Genomic DNA, 22,616 nt, shown 5'->3' with positions numbered 1-22,616 from the left:
CAAAATTTTGAAATAGTCCTACCAAAAGTGCTATAAAAATGAACTTAGAAACATCTTCTAAATCTTGTTTCAATTTTCCAACTACTAGTCATTTTTGTACTAAACTGACGGACACCCAGAAAATTTTCATTGACAGACAAATCTAAGCATCTATTAACTTCATTCTTACACTCTTCAAATTTACCAGTTATCAGGCAAAAAAGACTGAAACTGCAGGTGCATGAGGAGGTCAGAACAGAGGTTTGTTGCTTAAATCAAAAGTCATTAAATAAAAGCTCAGAATTGTCTTCATGTGGAGAATTTTGTGTTTTAAATTGGTGAGGCTTAATTTAGTTAAAATCACCCAATTTCCAATTACTCAGAATCTAAACCCACTTCAAAAAGTCTGCTATTTGCCCCCTCTTACGTTAGCCCACATCGAAAATTCTTAGCCAAAATCCAGCTTTCGGAAAAGCGCTCAAAAATATCCAAAACATCGAATTTCGAATGTTTTTGAAGGTTTTAAGGAATCGATCTCACACGGACAGTGTACGTGAGAGAGCCGCAATAAGAATTCTGAGTTAAGAAATTTTTCGAACGAACGATCTCTCTCATGTACGTGAGACTCAAATGCACACGGACAGTGTACGTGAGAGCAATAAGAACTTTGACCAAAATGCGGAGAGAGAATCGAACTGCCTCTCTTTCGAACTCACAGACGCACACACACACACACTCACACACACACACATGCAAACAGTATTTGCGGCTACGAATTTCTGGTTTGGCGGTTGATACGAAAATGTTCTCTGCGCCCGCAAAGGTAGAGCGGCATGGATGCTCGCCGTAGGTGCAAGGGAGATGGCAGATGGCACACACAGTGCTGCCAGCTCGCTCGCACTCACTTGTGTTCGAATTTCGTGTTTGGCTCTTCTCGTTTTTTACGCGAGTGAGTGCTTGATGAATGCACTTGGATGTGGCTATAGCTATATAGCCATAGCCCTACTTGCTCGTACTCGCAGATACAATTGGATGGGTCGACATTGGGAGGGGTGGGGTGGGGAGCGAAGGGGACGGGGGCTGGCTGCGCGTGAGCGAGCGAGTGAATGAGTGTGTGAGTGTTTTTTATTGATGCTCGGATATTTGAATGATGCCCGAGCATTCAAAGTGAGACGCTTCGAGCACGTAGCCGCGAATACATCGAGCACCGGAATACCGAACACGGAACAACCAACCCATAACAATCCGACACACAGATATCCATTGCAAAAGATACTTGCACACACAAAAGATACAAAGATACAAAGATACACTTAGTAGATGCATGATGGATGGGCAGCAGAGTGTTTTCAGTGTCAGTGCGCTCATCGATGACGTCTGAGAGGCATTCGCGCTGATGGATAATCATAAATTCGGCGTGAAATTCTCGCATCTCGCATCTCGCAGATACTTTAGCCATCTCGCAGATACTTATCGCGTTCGACTCCTAATGGGCCTCATCTGCCCCGGCCGGCGTCTGTGACAAATTGTCTCTCTGTGTGTGTGCGTCTGTGTTTGTGTGTGCATTAAAAACCGTTCAAATCTGCGGCCAATTGCGGCCAAAACACACATTCCTGCGGCAAGTGCAGGGCAGGTGAAGCTAAAGGACTCGTAAACCCATTTGCCCAGCAGGATGCAAGCGGATTAACTCCTAAAATCCGAGGACAACTCTTGCTCTAATCCATCCCCGCCTAATGCTGAGCTCATTACGATCCGCAGTCGAATGAAAACAACTCTCAATACGAGTACAAAGTGTATTCAGTGATTCAGTGCAGAGTGTTGTGAATATTCCAAGAATTCACTTGCTATCTGGTAAATGCCAAACGCCGACGGCTAACTGAAAATTGTGAGTAAAGCGAGTTGTAGGGGAAACGAATTAAATTAAATTTACTCAAAGGCATTCCTTTCATGGGAAGAGCTTAATATTTTAATCATTTGGTTTTATTAGCAAGGAATTTTCAATAACTTGTTTTTATTTATGGTTTTTTTTTATTTGTGCAATTTTTTTTTGTGTCTACCGAAGGGATTCAGTTCAAGCAAAGAACTATTTCAATTATTAGAAACTCTGAGATCAAAGTAAAGCTACATTTGCACCGCATTTGAATTTATTTTTGAGTTGTATGTATTTTTTATTTTTTACTTTAAGAATAAAGTAAATTTTATTCCACTTGTTCCCTTCGCACTTAATTGATACTTTTTCCTTTTGTTTATTATTATTATTTGGTAACTCGTATCTCCCTCTTTCTAAATCAATAAAAATTGATTCACTGTCCAAAAACCAAGCCCCTCAAAATTTATATATACTCTTGCATATACTTTTCCTGCTACTTATTCCCTTTTTATTTTGGGTTCGGTTTCTGGTTTTTCGTTGTGTGTTTAGTAATTTTTCATTGGGTTGCGTGTGCGGTATCAGCGCCAAGAATTTTCACTTCATTAAAACGAAATGCAGCCGCTTTCGAAATAATTAAGAGGCACAAAGGCGAAATGTCACAGCGAATGAAAAATGCCTAACAAGCAGCGAATATATAGAGAGGGCTAATCTAAGCCCTATGTACCTATCCCTATATACTACTCGTATCGTACCTCTCTTAATACATACATAAATGGTGTGCAGGGATGAAGCAAACCAAGACATACATAGGTCTGGTCCCCTGGTCGGCACGGCGGAGTCATGCTGGCCAAGACGCCATGGGGCGACGACTGCAAAGCGAAACCGAAATTATATTAAAGACGGGAGATCTGGAGACCTGGGCAGAAGACGTACGTACCGGACGCATTGGTCTGGAACCGAGATACCGAGTCGCTGCACCAATGACCGACTGCTCCTGGGCCCTAGACGGAGTCCCAGTCCCTGCATGGGCACTTTTCTGAGAGAGAGAGAGTGCCTGGCCGGGCATACATATGTGGACTGAATGGAACAAAAATTCCACTTGATGTAGGTCACTTTCATTTGCCTAGCATTCGCCCTAGCCCTCGCCCTCGCCAGGGGTGGGCCAAGATCAAAGAGTGGCTGCCACGATTGCATAATGTGGGCACAACAGAGAGACAGTTACAGTTGCAGTTGCAGTGCCCGGCCAGACCCTAGTTTTCAACTAGCTAATTGGCCACATGAGGAGGCGACAGTGGAAGGGTCTACCACCGACTTGCAAGAGTGTGTCCAAAGTTCGAGTGTCTTCTGCATTGTGGCACTCGTTATTTATGCCCATTATCCCATCATTCTGCATTTGGCCTGCGCCTGGCGAAGACATTCATCATACGCGAGTATCGTATCCCTCTACCACTGCCACTGCCACTGCCTCTGCCCCGATTTTATTTCATCGTTACTTATGCATATTTATAAATCAAAGTCCCAAACACGCAAACTCCTCAAGCTGCAAATATTGTGTGCTAAAGTCGTTGATCTAAGTATTTTGAGCAGGGAAAAATGCCAGAAATGTTTGTACAATAAGTGCTGAGACACTTTGAAGGTTGTTGAAAGAAGCAGAAAACAAATGGCTAAGAAGAAGATCCTTGCATGCAAGTTTCGACTAAAGAATAGACAACTAGACAACTTCAAGGTTCTGAGACAATTTCAGATAGCCCTTCTTTGAGTCCGTGCATTCTGCACCTTTCAATAAATTAATACATCTACTACATGGTTCAATCTTCTGCTATAAGATACCCCTGCGGTCTGCCACCCTGTCCACACTCCATTAATTACATCCCGCTGTCAAAATCTGAACCCAACTACTTAAACGACAATAATCTGCCCCTAAACAGTAGCCATGAACACCATGAAATATTACACAATTGAGTTGTCCTTGACCAGGACCAGGACCAGGACCACGAGCACTCTGATATCTCTAACCAAAAACCATTACGTAACAGATCGTAAATTATGGCAGAAATGGCCGCTTGCAGTGAGGATCGGATCGGTGGTTGATTGGCTTTGAGTTTGAGTTTGAGTTTGGAAAACAATTGAAAAGAACTCATAAAAATTATGAGAAGGCGACAGACAAACAAACAAACCGCAAACAGCAACTGTGACGAGGGTTGCCACAACCGAAGGAGACCCAAACGAATGAGAGCGAAAGAGAGGCCCAAGTCCACTCCAAAAACAAAAAAGACAACAAACAAAAAAAAGATGAGGAGGAATAATATTTATGACTATTTTTATGAGGTGCTTACAAATTTTTATGAGTTTTTAATGGGTCCACACACAGTCTGTGTCTCTCTCGCTCCTTCTCTGTCTCACAGCTGGTTCAGTTATGGCTGTTTGAGCAGTGCAAAAGAGACAGCCAGCCCAATGAGTTGAGTGTGACTGCGCGTGCGCAAATACCTTTATTCATCTTTTTGTTGTTGTTGTTTTTGTTGTTGTTCCGTTGTAGTGTTCTGTTTTGTTTTTTTTTTTTTTGTCCAACGATCTGTACGTAACTCTCGTGCGTACCCGTGGGTTGGACCCTAGACCCTAGTTTTAGAAGCGGCTGCATGTTTACATGTACACGAGCTACGCCCATGTCGCTGACAACAAATATTAAAAATTATGATTTATGATGGGTACAGGGTTCCCTGGTCCCCTGTCCCTGGTCCCTGGCTCTGTTCTGAGTCTCTGTTTCCATACACAAAAATCTGTAATGGTGACGACAGCAGCGGCGGCAGCCCAGGCGACATTTGTAAAAAGAAATAACTGCTTTGGGTGGTTTTCTTCATTTCATTTTCATAATTAAGATGGTGGCGGGACGGACTCTCCTGAGCCGATGACGTACATGACGATGATGGAGTGCTTAGAAATGGATGACAGTTTGGTCATTAGGTGGTTGGGTTTCTAAGCAGCATTGAACTTGGACTGGCGGCTAGTTTGGGACAGCAACAGAGGAACAGAAGAAACAGGTTAAAATCGTTTAAGAGACTTTTAAAGAAAATTAGAAAATTTAGAAAATGAATTTGTGGATTATATTAATGAATAGATTTATTTTCTTAAAGTAAAATTAATAAATTAAAATAAAAGTACATAATACCTAAAGGAACGATATATTTTTGTGGAACTCTGTGTCATTTACTGTAGGAATTACATAGGAGATATCAGTTTTAGCTCAAAGAAACCCCCAAAAGTCTGTGTATTTTTTCCCATAACTTAACTTTGATTAATGCCGGTAGAGATATACAGATTCACAGGAAGAAATGCATATAAAAGCATCTCCAGCAGGGAGTGAGATAAATGCTGACAAAGTGTATTCAAGCCCCTTAAAATCGCTTTAATTATCGATTATGCAAAAGTTAATCATCTTAATTACGCATATGCTCAGCCTACTCAACCCCCCTGAAACGTACACAAGTCAAACTCCTCGACCGCAACCTCTCTCCCTCTCACTCTCTTACTCTTAAACGAGAAAAAAAAAACCCCGTCAATGCCTCATAGAATTTTTCATGAAAAACCCTTTTCAGCTGTCGCCTTCGATGTTGCCCCCCAAATTGATTTATTGCGTCCACGGCGCACCAGACGCATGTGCAACTCAATTGCTGTTTATTTTATACGAGTATTATTACCTTAACTCACTTTCCTTTACTTTCCTTTGCTTTCCTTTCCTTTCGGAGATCCGCTCTCTTACCTGTGGCAATGTGAAACGGAAAATGCTGCTGCCCCAGTGAGTAAAGGAAAGGAAATTCGTTCTGCGGTTTAAGTATCGGGACAAAAAAGAAATTTCACTCCCATTTGGAAGGCATATTAAAAATTGTTTATACAATAGAGGAGTGGATGGGATCGGGATCGGGACAAAAGGAAAAACTGGCTTGTTCGCTCCCTCGTCGCCGTCGCCGTTGCCGTTGCCGTCGCAGTTGCCGTCTCGAACCAAAATGTCGCTGGGCCCCGAAAGAATTGCCATAATTTATGGCTTTCTTATGACATGGACCGACGATCGCCAATCTAAGACAATGTCTGGCGGCTGTCCGCTGTCCCCTGCCCCCCTCTCTCTGCAAGAGATGTATCTGTATATCTCTCCCTGCTGTAGCTGTATCTATATATCTCTCCCTCTGTGTATCTCTGTCTCTTCTTTCGGGGTGCCCGCCAAATTCGCTTTGCGTTTTTATTATTCATGGATTTAATTAACACCAATTGAACCGCTTGTCGCCTCAACTATTTGGAAAACAATTTTCAAAAATTCGTATAATTTATGAGCACTCCCCCCACCCGCCGAATTTTACTGAATATTTAATTTGCCCTTAAGTGATCAGAAAATCAACGAAGGCAGCAGTCGCCTTGCGTCTGAAAAATGCAGTGGAACGGGAAGTGCAGAGGAACGGGAAGTGTTATACAATCTTCAGATATCAATTTAAACCTCCACTTAAATAAGTTTCAGCTACAGTTAACTATCGGCCATCGTTCGTTCATCGATTACTGCGAATCTTTTGGCATCTCTCTCTCTCTCTCTCCACTTAATCAATTTTCATCGCTTCCATTCCCATTTGGCAGCAAATCGTTGCGACCCCGTGGATTGTACAAATATCTGCCAGTCAAAGGTTCAACGTTCAACGTTCAAAGTCGGAGTCGGAGTCAAATCCGTAGTTGATCCTATAATTTTCGTTGATTTTCGGCCTTGTTCGGCCTAAACATTGGCGCTTGTCTACAACTATAATTCTCATATTGCCAAATCGAATCGGTTGGTTGGGGTTTTCTTTTCTTTTAGAGGGAACAACCACCGTTAAAGTCTATAATCGTAGGAGTGGGTGAGTGGGGGTGGAGTGGAAGAGTTCCCCTGCTGAAGGCTAGCTGGCATACAATAAGTATTTCCTTGGCCACGTTCTCTGCTCTCTGCTCTCTGTTCTCTGTTCTGTTTTTTGTAGAACGCTGCTCATCAAATAAATCTCTGTCCAGTGCCTGAGCATTTGCCCAGTGCTGCTCCTCGTGTCTTCTTGGCCATTTCTGTTTTATCTTGAGCGGTCCAGGGGCAGGGGGCGGGCACTGAAGAGGCGACCGTAGTATGCCGCTCGTACGGCGTTTTAATTTAAGCCCCAACTTGGGCTCCTTTCATTTGGCCAACATGCTAAAGGGTTAAATTGCCCACTGAATCAAAATTATTGGTTTCAAGCCACACAACAAAAGCAAAAAAAAAAAAAAAAAAGGGCAGAGATACAGCGTGGGGCGCGGGGCCGGCTGTGGCAGAGTTCGTTGCATTGTTTTTGGCCAAAGTTCTCTGTTCTGTCTCTCTCTCTATCTTATTTTGGCCATGTTCATGTGCAGCGGCCTCGCTTGGCCTCTTTTGCCATTGCGTTTTGCACTTTTTCGGCTTTCAGGCGATTTTCAGCCTGGATGGCTACGGCTATGGCCTCCTCCTGCTGCAGCAGAAGAGGGGCAGGAGGTAGAGGTTGTGCCTCGGTCATTGCTTTTGTTTGCTATCTCCAGCAAAGGCGACTCCGAAAGGAATACAAGTTTTTCCTTCATTGAACAAACACTGGCACTGGGCACTGGCACTGGGCACTGGTTCTGGCCATACTCGTATCTGTGCGATGGCTGGAGAAGTGCCTGCCCGGTTGGGCCCCGGACAAGTGCAGCCACAGCAAAAGTTTGTTGAGCCGCAAAGTGTGTCCAGAAGAGTGGGCGGTCCAGGCATTCCACAACAACAAAAAAAACCCAAACTCCCAATACTTGTATATATATATATATATAAATATATCCACTCCACTCCAAAGCGGTGCCTGTGCCTTGGTTCCTTGGTTAAATTGCATGCTTAGGCAGTGAACTCTCTCTCTCTCTTCCTCTCTCTCCATCTCTCCCTCTGCGGCTCTGTGGCCTCAAGAGAAACCCGATTCTTTACCGTTCTAAAAGTTATAATAATAATAATACCAACCAAGTAGAAGCCAAACGAAAGCCAGTGAAATTATTAACGTCCCGCCACAACACAACACTTTGGGGGAGGAACCAATCAACGGACAACAGCGACTGTGGGGCACAGTGGTATGGATGCCATTTGATTGCAACTCTCTGGAGGGGTAATAACTGTGGGAAAGGCAAGAGGAAGTGGCCGATGGGCTGAAGGATCTTTTAACGATCTTTCAAGCTTCCCACAAAGGATATCCTCGTGCAGCATCTTTCCTCTGGATTATGCAAATATTATGCTGCACTCTGAGTATCGCCAAATGAGATCTTCTTCCTAACAAAATCACCTACAGCACACACACCCACAGCCTGCATTCATAACTAACTCAATTCCCACTCTTTTTGCGTCATTTCAGATACCAATCGATTCCCAGACGACCGACCGACAAAGACTGGCTACAGAATGGATCCAGATTGCTTTGCCATGTCCTCGTACCAGTTTGTCAACTCGCTGGCCTCCTGCTATCCCCAGCAGATGAACGCACAGCAGAGTCATCCGGGCGCCAATGCCACGGCGGGCAGCAGCAACGGAGCCGCCGTCACTGGCGGCGGTGGGGCCAACGGCGGGCCGGGCAACTCCGGAGCAGCCACGCCCGGAGCCAATGACTATTTTCCAGCGGCGGCCGCCTACACGCCCAACCTCTATCCGAATACGCCGCAGGCGCATTACGCCAACCAGGCGGCGGCATACGGCGGACAGGGTAATCCCGATATGGTGGACTACACACAGCTGCAGCCGCAGCGGCTGTTGTTGCAACAGCAGCAGCAGCAGCAGCAACAACAGCAACAGCAGCAGCAGCAGCATGCCCATGTCGCGGCGGCAGTGGTGGCACAGCAGCAGCAACAACTCGCACAGCAGCAACTCCCGCAACAGCAGCAACAGCAGCAGCAGCAGACGAACATCAGCTGCAAGTACGCCAACGATCCGACCACACCGGGCGGCAGTGGTGGCGTCGGAGGGTCAGGTGGCGGAAGCAACAACAACAACAACAGCAGCAACAACAACAACAACCAATCGCTGGCCAGCCCGCAGGACCTCTCCACGCGCGACATCTCGCCCAAGCTCTCGCCCAGCTCCGTGGTGGAGAGTGTGGCACGATCCCTCAATAAAGGCGTGCTGGGTGGCAGCCTAGCGGCCGCTGCTGCCGCCGTCAGTCTCAACAACAATCACACGGGCGCTGGCGGTGTGCCAGTGGGCAGCGGTGGCAGCGGCGTGGGCGTTGGCGGTGTACCGGGCGTGGTCAATGTCCCGATGCACAGTCCTGGCGGCGGCGACTCCGATTCGGAGAGCGACAGCGGCAACGAGGCGGGCAGCAGCCAGAACAGCGGCAATGGCAAGAAGAATCCGCCACAGATCTATCCATGGATGAAGAGAGTTCATCTCGGAACGAGTGAGTATTCAATAGGATAAGATTGGATATACGTTAGGAGAGGGAATAAAAAACAAAGGTAGAAGATTAGAATTGATTAGTTTTGAGTAATTGTTTATTAATATTCAAGCTGTATATATTTCCCTGGAAATAATTTCTGAATCATCTCTGGATGATTATTATTTATTATCCACCCACCCACTTCGAGCTCAATCGCTGCCCCCCTCTAATCCGATTCATTGGGATTTCGATTTGCCTGTGAGACACTTGGCTCACTCACCTCACTCATTTGCCAGCCAAAATGTTGCAAGTGAATTGCTTGCCACCGGAATGCTTGCCACCAAATTGTCTGGCAAACTGTGCGCGCGGGGAATCTTGTCAAAATACATAAACAATACTCGCGGTAACAACAATTTGCCTCACACTTACGCTCTCTCTCTCCCTCGTCCACTCCAGATGGGAGCAGGGGCCGGTGGTGCGTGGATCTGGTGGAGCGCTGCGTGAAAAACTCGACCGCGAAAATCGTAGCGCGTGAAAATTGTAAACAAACGGGGGAGGCTATCCATCGTAGAACCCAGGGACCTGGCACCCGCAGCTAAGACGGACTGACTCCCACAATAACTCATAAAACCGACACACACACAGATACATCTGCAGATACAGATACAGATTGCATCTACATGAGCTACAGATACAAAGATACGGCTAGTGTAGCCTGATATAAATCTCAGCACCTCGCTTGGTTTATATTTAAATTTAAACGAAAAACAAACAAATTTTCATTCGAAATTTGTTGGGCTGGAAAATTTGTGAACGGAAAAATTGTTGAGCGATTTTTCATCATGTCAATGGCGCGCACACAGCTGCCTGCCTACAGCTACTCCTCCTCCTCTTCAAATGGATTCCCTTTCTGGCCACCTCTCATGACCCATTGATGGAGAGCCTCTCACGACACGGACGGAGTCGCAGCATAATCAAATTATTTGACCGCAGCCAAAGATTCTTCATCGTTTAGTGGCAGGTGGTGCAGGAGGGGGCATCTATGAAATTTATTGGACTGCAAATTGTTTGACATTTGCTTGGATCTACCCGAGTGCAATTTGACTTGCAGCTCGTTTATTATTCGAACGCCAAGCCAACAAAAATAATTAAATATTTCTGTGTAGTCATATTTATTCAAATTAATCATTTGATTCGGCTGTGGGTTCTGGGAACTATTTTTTTTCAATTGGAATTTCGATTCGTTTATTGAACAAAAAAGTCACAAAAATTATGAGCATAAAAAATGAAATTAAATGGAAGAGTTTCTGCAGCAATTTCTCAGGGGATTTCCCTGCTCAAATATCCAGCGAATTATGTGCTTTTCCCTCCTGCAAATCGTCGATAGTTGCCTGCTTTGGAAAATTGCAATTTTCCATTGGCCATATTGGCCCCGAGGCAGGGGCAGTGCAGTGCAGTGCAGCGCTCTTGACAACCCAATATCACAACATGTCAGCCAATTAAAGAGACGTTGAAATGCCACATGAACTGCACTTATAAATCGTCAGTCAGGCAGTCAGGCAGTCAGTCAGTCAGCAACAACAACAACCTCACAGATGCAGATACATATTGATTAACAAAACTGAAGGAAACTTTGGCTGATTTTCCATTTCGATTTGTGTGGTGTATGGGGGGAAAACTCGTTTCATGTGCGGTTCCAATCAATGGGGCACATTGTTATTATTTATGTATCTGTAACTCATGGCAGCAGAGGCAACAACAACAGCAGCAACAACAGCAGCAGCAACAACAGCAGCAGCAGCAGCAAGTATCTGTATCTGTTATGCAAATTGCGGCAAGTGGGGAGGCACACAGAACAAATTGATGGCTGAGAAAAAGGCGAACTGTAATGAAGAACATGAACTTCTGGAGGGCTATACTCGTATGAATGAAATGTGGAAGTCAGCCAGCCAGCCAGCCACTCTGAGATTCACTCAAAGATCTCCACAACGATCTGCGTTCCAAATGCATCTTCTCAGCTGCTCTCCAAATGTGCCATTTTTGTGGCTGTTTTGCTTGCATCTCTGTCTGGCCATGGCTCTGGCCATTTTCCCTTGAGTTTTCATGCATCGACGAGATTTAATTACTTTCTTAATCATATTCTGTTGAGGCTAATGTGAAAGGCAGCCATCTATAGCTACATTTTGTGCATGTATCTTTGGGTACTACATGTAACCTATCCGACAGACTGCCAATTATGTAGCTGTGTGTGTGTGTCTGGCCACAGTCTCTTACTTAGAGATACATTGATATACTTGGGGTTGGGTTCGAGTTTCTTGTTTGTGGACTTTCGCCCCTAATGGTGGCCACACCTACTCGCTGCTAGGAGTCAATAGCCTGCCGCTGTTTGTGGCAATTAGGCCTTGCCACTTTTTATCGTACCTGCCACACACAACTCAATTTTCTGTCAGCAAATGTCTTTATTAGAAGTTTGCCTGCTGGCATGTGTGTTGCAACTCTCGAATTATAATTGCTGCTGCCAAACTAAGAATCGCTATTAAAACAAAACAAAAAAGGAAAAAGAAAAACGAACGTTGTTGCAGGTGCCAAGCAGCTCAAATACCAATAATAAAGGGCAATCTAGGGCATGGCATCAGGCAGGGTGCAGCAGGCAGCCGGCAGGGGGCTGTGGCTGTGGCTGAACATTCGCTGATTAAAGTCCAGTAAAAATAACAGCAACAGCAACAGCCACAACATCATGTTAACAATTATGCAAATTTGAAGTGCATGTTGCTCAGGGAAGCGGGAAGAAGCAGCCGGATGGGAGGATGGGATGGTACGGGTGGTGGTTGGGGGGCAGGGCACCTCGCTGATTGCATATAATCACGTCACGTTGTTACTGTGGCAACCATTTTAAAATGTGTAAAAACCACAGCTCCCCAAAACGCCATCTTCCAGGGAGATATCCAGAGAGAACACAACAAAAACAACAAAACAACGAGAACAAAAACCAGAATTCTGCGAAACACTTTTCTCCCCAGCAAACACACAAAAAAGAAGCTTCTGGCTTCTGGCTAAATGGTCAATACTTATGGGGGGTACGTGCAGATACGTATATATAGATCCATGTTTAGTTAATATCGCATGCAGTCTTGTGAAGTTGTTTGGCATTCGAATAAAATCATTCGCTAATTGACAAGACCAAAGCTGGCACTGCTCCAAGCAGATCATCAAAAGATGCAACCAAACTGATATGCATGTACGATAGATGGATAGATAGATATGTGTATGTGTAGATACAACCTGATGACTGGCAGACATCACTTACGAAATTTCAAATGCTTATTAGACTCGTCTCTGCTGTGTGCCATTGCCGCATAGGCCACAAAATTTGTTGACAATTTGTTGAATTTCTGTGAAGCGAACGGCAGGCCGCACCCTAATTAGTGGGCTATTTATTTATTTAATTTTAATACAACATTCACAAGGCATCGGTATGGGCTTCAAACGCTTCTTCAATCAAGGGTAAATGGGGCTAATGATTGATGAAAGTCCCAGCTAAACAGAAGCCCATCTACGAGCATCTGGCCGCACGTAAGGAAAACTCTTTAAGAAAGTTCAGCCATAAATGAAACTCCGCAAAACAAATATCCAATACATGAGCCATTATAATATCCAGTCTATTTTCCAAATCTAAATTACAAATACCTTTTGGATCAGCCTTTGGTTTTGGCTCGCTGTCGTGCCGTTCAACCCGAAGGCTCTCTCTGGCTTTGGCTCTTTGGCTCTGCAGATGCAGGATGTTACACAAAATTAATAGTTTGCAAACGAGTTGAATGCCAGATACAAGATACGCGACGGCCGGCTGCAAGGCAACCCAACCACAGAGAATGTTTCAGCCACAGCCTAAGCCTCAGCCTCAGCCTGGACGTGGACTTGGGTTGGGTATGGGTCTGCGGCTGCGTCCGTGTCTGGTTCTGGGGTGTTGTTGGTGTCTGCTGTTGTGCTTTGTCCCCGCTACTCGTCTATGCTGGCAGCAGCTCCTGCTCTCGATCTTGCCATGCCATCCGCCATGCTGTTTCGCAGCAGCCAACACCAGGCCCAGACTGCACAGACACCAACCAACCCAAAAGGGAGTTGCAGACCCCAGGACAGCGACCAAGACCCAGACCCAGGGACAGAGCAAGGAAAAACGCGCGCGGCATTCGTTGCTCAATTACATTTTCATTAACTTGGAACACGACTTTTCAAATAGCTACGTTTAATCATAATGATTGTTATTATATTTGGTTGTACCCGTACCCCTGCTGCACTTCCCCTCCCGCTGCCCACTGCCGGGAAGCTGCTTCTAACCCAAAAATCATTTTATTTTCCATAATGCCCAGCGAGAGGTGAATGCATAATGCAGCATTGGAGCTCAGCGCAAGGTGCTGAAAATGCAGTAGAACATAAATTAATTTTACTGCTCCGCTGGCTCCATCATCAAGACCCAGAGCCCCAGAGCCGCAGCCGCAGCCGCAGCCGATGCCCTATTATTAGCGATCTTTCAGGCCATGCCCGAACCGAATCCCGGCAGTGAATTTTTGGCAACCATCGGAGAGAAGCGAACGCCGAGTGGGTCTTGTCACTCTCCGTTGATTGTTCTTAATGAAACTGAGTGGCTCATTCAGAGATGTCGCTGCTAAACGAATCATCACTTTGCTCGAATTGAAATTCATTCTTCAGATAGCAGGGGATAGGGGCACTCAAGAGTGAATGAGGCGAAATTTGCATATGAAATCATTAGCTCATTAGGCAGGCTACGGAAAGGAAAGACAATCATCCCCTGCCCCGCACAGAGATGCATAGAGGGAATTTTCATTTTCTTTTTAGGTCAACAGTTCTATAGTTCTATGCAGTTTGCTATGCAGTTCTATATATACCCGACATATCCCATTGTCTGATTTAAAAATATCACTCATCGTATAGCCCAAATCAACTTGGCAAGTCGAGTGAGGAAAAGTGAAGAAAAGTGATGAAAAAGGCTTTTAAAAAAAGATGATTGAAGAGCTCCGCCGCTCTGTTGCTCCGCTGCTCCAATGAGCCCAGAGGATTGTTTATGCCCCGAAAAGAAACAACAACAAAAAGAGAACATTGTGGCCCATTGATGCCTTCAAGTGGCAGTCGGCCACATTTTGGCCAAAGTTAATAAAAGCGCATAAAAACTGAGGAAGAGGAAGAGGTAGAAAGGCCAGGAAGAGGAGGTAGAATGGTAGAACGAGACACTAACAATGGAGGCCACTCACATACACATACACACACACACAAAGACAACAATATTTAAAGAGCCAACAATGGCGCCACTAATGACTGATGATGTGCCAGCGCTGATAGATGCAAACGCAGCAGCGGCAGCGGCGGCCAGCAAAGAGGCAGCCGCAGCAGAAACGCCAGCAGATACAGCTACAGATGCAGATTCAGATGCAGATACAGATGCAGATACAGATACATTCATTATTCAGATACAACTCAGAGAAGACTGCAATAGAATCATTTCACTCTGAAACGACATTCTAATGGACTTGCAAGCATCCAAAATCGTTGTTTACTTTTGCTCCATTCCCATTGTTTAGAGAGCAAACAGATCAAGCTGTGTGTGCGCCCGACCCCCCCAATAGATGGATACGTACATAGTAGGGTATATGTATCTATATCTTTCAGATATGTGCACGGTGGGGTGTGTAGGAAATTAAATTGCGAATAAAGCAAAGTAATTGCGATTTGAATGGTGAAAAAGTGCGAGCCATAAATCCAACTGAGTGTCACGGCAGCGCTGCAGTGCGAATTTATCAAATTCAGTCGCAAATTGGCGCACATCTGCAGATTGTTTGAGTTGGGGCAGCACCGCCACACCGCCACACCACAGATCCTGAAGCAGGTCCGAGTCTGTCTTGGAGTCTGCCCCTGCCCCTGCCCCTGCTCAGCCTGTTACCGTTTTTCCCCCTTTTTTTTGCTTTTGCCGCTTTTGCGTCGAGATACGCATAGAATATTAATCTCTTTTCGCATTAACCAAAATGAAATGAAGTGACGCAATGGCAGATAAGCGCACTGTGCGGCACAGTGGGTTGAAAGTGCTGCTAAAGTGGCTAAGAATTGGCAGTTTTCCTCACTGCAATAGAGAAGAGAGCACCCCTAAAAAATCAATGCCAATATCATGGAAAATATGTCTTAAACTTTTCCGAGAACCCAAGCTTAAATATTTATACGCTCCTTAGTAATTTCTCAGCTAAATTCAGTCTGGCTCTCACCTTAAATTCCCCTCTACCCCAATTAAAGTGCCTCTGCCTCTGTACCCTACTGTCCACTGTGCCCGAATCCACCGACTGACAAAAACCAAGCCAAAAACCAGCAACAGGCTAGCCACAGACCTTGGAGCTGTGTGCTGTGTGCTAGCTGGGGTTCCGGGCAAACAAACGAAAGCCAAGTTAAACGAAAACCATCACAAATCGCATACAATTCCAGATGAAATTGTGAATTATTAATGCAGGCGGCAAAACTATTTGGCTGAGTAGACAAACCCACGGCGGCGACCTGGTACCGGAATCAGAAGGAGGCAGCAGGGCAGCAGGCAGCAGGCATCAGGCAGTGGCGGTGTATGGTGGAACGTGTGGCTGCCACCTCCATTGAAAATTGAGTTACACGCGTGGCCAGGGCTTGTCCTATGTTGGTGTCTGTGTGTGTGTTGGTGTATCTGGCAGATACATATGTATCTGACTGGGGCTACGTGCAGTACCGTCTTACATTTCGCAGATTAAAACCGAGTGGCCCGCCACCTCGAGCCAATTCGATTTAAATGTCTGCCACTTCCACTTGGCTTTTCCTGGCCATATTTTGTAACCTTTTTTCTTTTCCTTTCGCTCCCTCTCTCCCTCCCTCCCTTCCTGTTTATGGCGTGCTAAAAGCACTGGGGTTCAAGGGTCAGATACTCCTGCTCCTCCTGCTGCTCCCTCTGTGTGTCCCTCTCTGTGTCCCTCTGTGTGTCCCTGCCTGCTGCAGTGACAGCTCAAATGCAATGGCAACAATTGCAATTTGTTGGCAACGTTCTGCCCTTGGGCCCAGAGCGACTTCAGCTCTACCTTCACAGCGCTTGCTTTACTTTCCACTCACACAGATGCACGGGACACCAATACAGTTAACAACATTTCGCTGCACTTCGCGGTTCATTAAGAGGCGGGTTCCCATTCCCATTTCCATTCCCTTGCCCAATACGACTCCCAATCCCCAATCCCAGTGCGCAGCTCCAGTTCGAATGGAGCCGCAGCCGCAGTCTCAGTCTCAGCTTGTTCCCCTACCAACTACCAGCACTGACGACAGCAAATTTGCACATTTCCTATACGCGAGAGAGTCGAAATTAAAAGATTTTTAAAGACACCTTTGTAGCAAGTTTTCGAGAAACTTGTTCCGCGCCCTGACTTCACCATCTTCATCTTCATCAGCTCAGAGTTTCAGTGCCCACAGCCACAGCTTCAGTCTCAGCTTCAGCCTCAGCCTCAGCTTCAGTCTCAGCCTCAGAGTCTCTCGAGTCGTTTAGAGCTTTTTAATTTTGTTTTTTTGTTATTTTTTGTGTTGCCTCTTTTTTTTAACGTGTTCACATCTTCTCTGACATGTTGTTGGGGCTCTGGGAGCAGCCATGTTGAATACATACTTTTGTTTTCTAAAAACGAAGCTTATTTTGTGGTGTTTCTTCTTTAAGTTAAATTTCAAGTTAATTTCTGATTGCTGCCCCTGCCGTCTGGCTGTTTATTTTGTATTTTCATTTAATTAAATGTGTAGAAATAGTTGTTCCACTCGAACTGTGGTGGGTTGAACAGCATTTACGAGTTCGAAAAAATGTTGATAATTTTTTTTGGGCAGCTTATAAATTTCCATATACATAAAAAATAAATAATGAAATGCCAAAAGATTTAAGAAGAAAAATATGTATTAACTTTAAGATTTATTTCCGTAGATTCTACGACTAATAGAGCTGTAGGCATGATTTGAATACTGTTGGCGGAATGATTAATTGCCCTTTAAATAGAGCAGTTAATGGCTTAAGTAGCGCACTTACTCCTGTGCCCGTGCCTCGCCTCTGTCTCTCTCTGTGTTTGCTTTATGTACAAACACATCTGATTTATGCAATCCAGATAATTGCCTTTAAATGCATCATCAAACTCGCATCCACTAACAAATTAAAGACTTCTGATCGAATCGAAGGGGGAGGAGTACGAGTATGGCAAAAGCTGATGGATCGCAAATGAATTGAGGCAGCCCCAGCCCATCACAGAGAACTCTTCCACAAAAGAATTATGGCAGATAATTGAACCTAACGCCATTGACAGTGGCCCGTGCCCGGTGCACCCCACCTCACATTATCCTCCTCCCCGTTCCACGACTTTGCATTAATAAAGAATTCATCACAATTACAACAATTGCCACAGGATGCAATTTACAAAGGAAATTATTAATGGAAAGTCAATGAGTGCGACGCGAGTGAATCAAAAGCCGGGCACCAGCAAAAAAAAAGCATCACAGAGATTCTTCAACGTGCCTTTGATTGATTACAGAGTCTGGTCGCGGGTCTGGGTCTGGTATTGGGTTCTGGTTCTCTCTCTCTCTCTCTTGATTTGGTCCTGGTCGCAGTGGCAGTGGCAGTCGTGGTCGTGGTCATCATCAGCGCCAGTCAAAGACCTCGAGCAGTTAATCATGGTAGCTGGTAGAAGAACAGAAAAAGAAAAAAAAGAGAGAACGAACTCCAGAAGCCAGACAACGACAACGCCGCATTTTGTAGCGCGTTCATTCAACTGCAGACGACAGGACACTCATTAAAAATGGGTGCAACGGTGCAGGGTATCTCTCTGCGCAATGAGAGAGCAGGGAGGAAGGGAGGTAGTGAGAGAGGTGGTGGCAGGGTGTCTGTTTATGCGGTCTTTACACGGGGGGGCCAAGTGCACGAGGGGCATTCAAAAACAGGTTTCCCTTCCACTGCTTGGATGCTCTGCTAATTTATGTGCGCATGCGCGACGCTCGCTCCCTACTCGGGAGCCCCATAATTAACTGAGGTAGTCATTTTGGATTCGAACATGAACAGGCACACACACAGGCAGGAACCTCTTGTACTTTTATACAGAGCATACAGAGAATACTTCTAAAGACAGCAGCATCAGCATCATCATCTTTGGGGTGGAGGAGCAGAGGACTGACTCCTCTCTTTAAATCAGAGATAAACGATAATTATCTGAGCGAAAATGCGCGCATAAATAATTTGCAAGAAGTCACATTAAAATTGTATCTAAAAGATACGCGTTCCCTGATAACCAACTCACAACCGCCTGACCGTTGTCCGTCTGTTCACTCTTCACGGTGTGTCCACTCTCCCCTCCGCTCACCACTCTCCGCTCTCTGGTCATGTTCTTCTTCGGAAGAAACTTTCTGTTTGGATTCCCATTTCATTCTGTTGCTGTTTGCCTGGGAGCCTGCGACGCGCCATTAAAAATTAAAAGCTCATTAATTATGCAGATAATTCATTTATTATATTTTCAACACAATACCAAAACAGCGGCATAATTTGTTATTCAGCTCATTATGCCAGGCCAACACAGAGGGAGCGAGAGAAGGATTGAAGGATGGGTGAGAGTTGGGTGTGGGTTGTGGGATTGTGGGGTTGTGGGGGGCTGTGCTTCTGCTGGCAACTGTTTCGAATTGAAAACAATTATTGTGAAACTCCTCCGTGGCGTGGAATCGAATGACTCTCTAAGGGTTGAATTGTCTCTAGTGCCTGGCACTGGGGTTAGGTCGAGGGCGGTCACGTGTCTCCTGAGGGCGTTTGCCTTTGCCTTTGCTTAATCCCCCAAAAAGCACTTAAGCGCTGGGATATCCAATCAACAGGTTGATTTTGAAGGTGGTAAATGGGACTTTTAATTGGTTGAGCAATAGGAGGCGCCATTGAAGGGGAAATTCAATGAGCGATTGAGGGACAGAGAATGCAAATAATTCGTATAATTTAATGTACATTTTCCCATGTATTAATTCAGTTCTTTAACACTCCTTGAAGCCGCATCCTCATCCATTCCATTGCCAAACCGGAAACCATCTGCTGCTCCAGCATATGTTCGTTCTTTCGCCTATGGCATCCCTGTCCTTCCCTCATTCCGTGTACCTACACTGCCAGGGTTCAGATCGTTTAATTTGCCAACAGACCGCATCAGCTGTTGCCGAGCTTCGTGCCACATGATGTCATTTCACTCGAGTGGCTCTCCACTCAAAAGAAATACATACAAAAGACAGAGAGAGAGAGAGAGAGAACGGGGGGACGAAACACTGACGAAACACTGCTGAATGTTGTTTCGTGTTGACAACAAACACGGAATATAAATTGAAAAATGCTTTAAAGCGAAATAATCAATTTACTTCTTGACATAATTTCCATTTTTCACGAAAAACCAAAAGGCAGCCACGCGAATGCTCACGAAGAAAACCTGAGAGAGAGAGAGAGAGAAAGAGACTGGGGGAGTGGGTGGAGTGGGAGGACAAGGCCACGCACAATTCGCACACAAAACAAAACAACAAAACAACAAAACAAAAAAAAGAAACCCCAAAAAGTGGTTTGGGGATGGATGTTCCAGAAATTGGCTGCATCCCATTTCGTGGAGTGTTTTTAATATTCTTGCCATTTTTATGATGATGCCCCCCCGCCCCAGCATTGACCAACACTCCACTCCCACTGACTGCATCGTTTCCTTTATTTGAATTGTGATTAATGATCCGCAGGCTCTGGTTACCATTTCCATTTCCATTCCCAATTTTCCCATGCTGCTGCTGTGACGAATGTGCCCCAGACACTGGGCAGTGTCAGTGGCAGTGGCAGACAGTAGTTGTAACTACGATTTAATAGCACTTTAATGGTGTGTGGACATCGATAGACACCACACCACACCACAAAAAAAAACACCTGTTGTCCGAGCGTATTATTAGCACGTGCCAGGGGGAGGGGTGGAGGGATGGTCGCTCATGGTAACACTTTCATTATCACAAATGTCACATCATTTGTCGCATGGCCCCCAAAAATAAAATACAAACACGGAAAGCGTCTGGAAACCCCAGCCAGGGCATCATCATTTATCACCAAAGGAATGCAACTGAGAGAAAGAGAGAAGATACATGCTCAAGATAGCACTGAGAGACTGCGACTGCGACTGCGACTGAGAGACTGAGGGGCACACACATATTTGATTAATTTTCTTTTTCCGAAAGAAATTAACCCGCGCGCTGCACATGTCCCGACGACCCCTGTGGCGGCCCTTTTGACTGCTCCATGTCCCATGTCCCATGCCCGTGCCCATCCTCTTCATTCCTATCCCCATGCCCATGCCCATTCCCCATGCCATTCCGATCGCTTCTCATGGTTCAAGATTTATTTCTTCCAACAGACCTCAAGCGTGGCATCATCTCTCTCTCATTTCCATTCTATCTCTGTCTGATTTATTTATGGAACTGTTTGAGGGAATCTTAATACTAAAATTTGTGCAAACTGTTTTGGGAATTCCTCCACTCCCGCAACCCCGCACCAGATCTAACCACAGATCTGCCGAGTTAATTAGTTTAATTTTTGACAAATTTCGTACACACTTTGGCCTATACAAAACTCTCTATAACCATCCATTCCATCCCTCTTGTTGTATGAGTAATGATCTTGGGTTGGAATTTTGACATTGATAATGGCTTTTGGTTAAACGACTCATTAAGTAGCCACACTGCACACTGGATCTTCGGATCGGATCGGATCCAATCGGAAGTGCGTTGATTTATGAACTTTCCTTTGAGGAATGAACCTGCCCTGACTCATGGACACTTTGCAGTTTGTTTGTCGCGATTTCTACTGTAACAAATACAACAAGTGCAAAGATGTTTCTGTTTCTTTTTGTGTGTTTTATTTATTTTTGCTGGGATAAGATCAAAACTGAGGCCGCCAGTTGATCCCCAGGTGCTGTGCTGTGGGGAGTCGGCTGTGGCCTCGCGCTCCTGCCTCAAAGTTGAGTCTCTGGTGCCGCACACGTTGCTGATTACGATGACGATGTTCAGTTGTTGCTGGAGCTCTGGGAGGGTTTTTATTTTTTATTCCTACCTCCGCTGACCAGACGCCGGTCCGTTGACAAATGACCGCTACAAGTGTTTGTGACAAGCCGCAAGTATCTTTCGGTTTTTTTTTTCCTGCCTTATTTCTTGTGTCTATTTGCGCCAAACAACAAAAAAAGAAAACAATTAAACTTCAGGCTGCGACTGTGTCTCTCTGTGTGTGTCTGACCTACGCCAAAGGTTTTCTGCTTAACTTTGAACCTGCCTTCAGCTGAGTGAAGTCTGCCCTGCGTATCGTATGCTAATCCCGTGTCAATCACAGATCACAGACCCCTGATCTTGCCGGGCAGTATGCAAAGAGATAAAGAGACAAAAACATCGGGGGCAACAGGCCCAAACGGACAATGGCAATTTGAATTGCAGAATGCTGTATGCTGAATGCTGACACTGAGCATCGATCGAAGTTGGACCGACCGTGGATCGTCACTTAATAAATTCTGAAACAGATCTTTTGCATGCCCCCACATCCCCATGCTGCATGCTGCATGTTGTGGATGCACCAAAATATTTCAAATATCAACTGATATGTTAAGCGGCTGTCAGCTGTGGGCCGAGCCACAGGCACTTTGACGTCATCTTACATGAAATGCAAATGAAATGACCAGCAAACGGAGCAGTAAGTAGAATTCTGAATGCTCTTTTGGAAGGTAGCTGAGGGGAATTGTTAGGGGAATATTCACTTAATTCTGGAATAATTTCTGCATTAAAATAGTGCAACTTTTAGCTCTTGTTTAAGGTTTAAGCACATCTTAGCTTTCAATACAAAAATACAAATAAACAAACATCATATTCAAATAATCCCCAAACCCCAGAAAGAGTACATGACAAAGCAGAGACAGCCAAACCAAACCAAACACAAAAGTCACACACAAGCGAATTCTTCATTCTTCAGAAATATGTATATATGTATTGTGGATATATGTATGCAGAATCCAATATGTCTATATAGTATTTCACAAATGCCCAGACGTAGCCAGCCCCAGTGGCAGCCCCAGTGGCAGTGCCAGTGCCTCTCCCATTGAGGTGGCAGGGAAATGGGAACAAACTTGTAAAACGCTTCGAATGTTCGCTCATTGGCGCTGTCAAGAGGCCTTCCTTCCTCCCATGATCTCTGCTCGCTCTGCTCGCTCTCTCCGTCGGGCAGTCCCCCTCTGATATAAGCATGTGGAGTGATATGACAGGCCAGGTGCCGTTTCTGTGGCTGCTGCTGCTCTGCCCTGTCAACTCATTCGGGGGGCTTTTGC

At 45.3% G+C, this 22,616-nt stretch overlaps 1 protein-coding gene across 2 annotated transcripts in view; it reads left to right on the top strand.

Moving 5' to 3' along the window:
• LOC111073685 (homeotic protein Sex combs reduced) overlaps window positions 1-22,616 on the top strand; it is a 28,105-nt gene that overhangs the window by 685 nt on the left and 4,804 nt on the right. The window contains exons 1-2 of one of the 2 annotated variants that reach the window (XM_022366138.2): window positions 1,161-1,864; window positions 8,227-9,261. In XM_022366138.2, the coding sequence (XP_022221830.2) occupies window positions 8,274-9,261 (988 nt within the window). In that variant the 5' untranslated portion in view covers window positions 1,161-1,864; window positions 8,227-8,273. Of the gene's footprint in view, window positions 1-1,160; window positions 1,865-8,226; window positions 9,262-22,616 lie in introns of those variants that run through there. The other variant, XM_022366132.2, reaches the window with a different exon arrangement.

This window comes from Drosophila obscura, unplaced genomic scaffold (assembly GCF_018151105.1).
Source record: "Drosophila obscura isolate BZ-5 IFL unplaced genomic scaffold, ASM1815110v1 contig_4, whole genome shotgun sequence".
In the NCBI taxonomy this organism is placed as follows: Eukaryota; Metazoa; Arthropoda; class Insecta; order Diptera; family Drosophilidae; genus Drosophila; species Drosophila obscura.
Note: the sequence above shows the minus strand (reverse complement) of the source record. Positions and strands in the feature narration are given on the sequence as shown.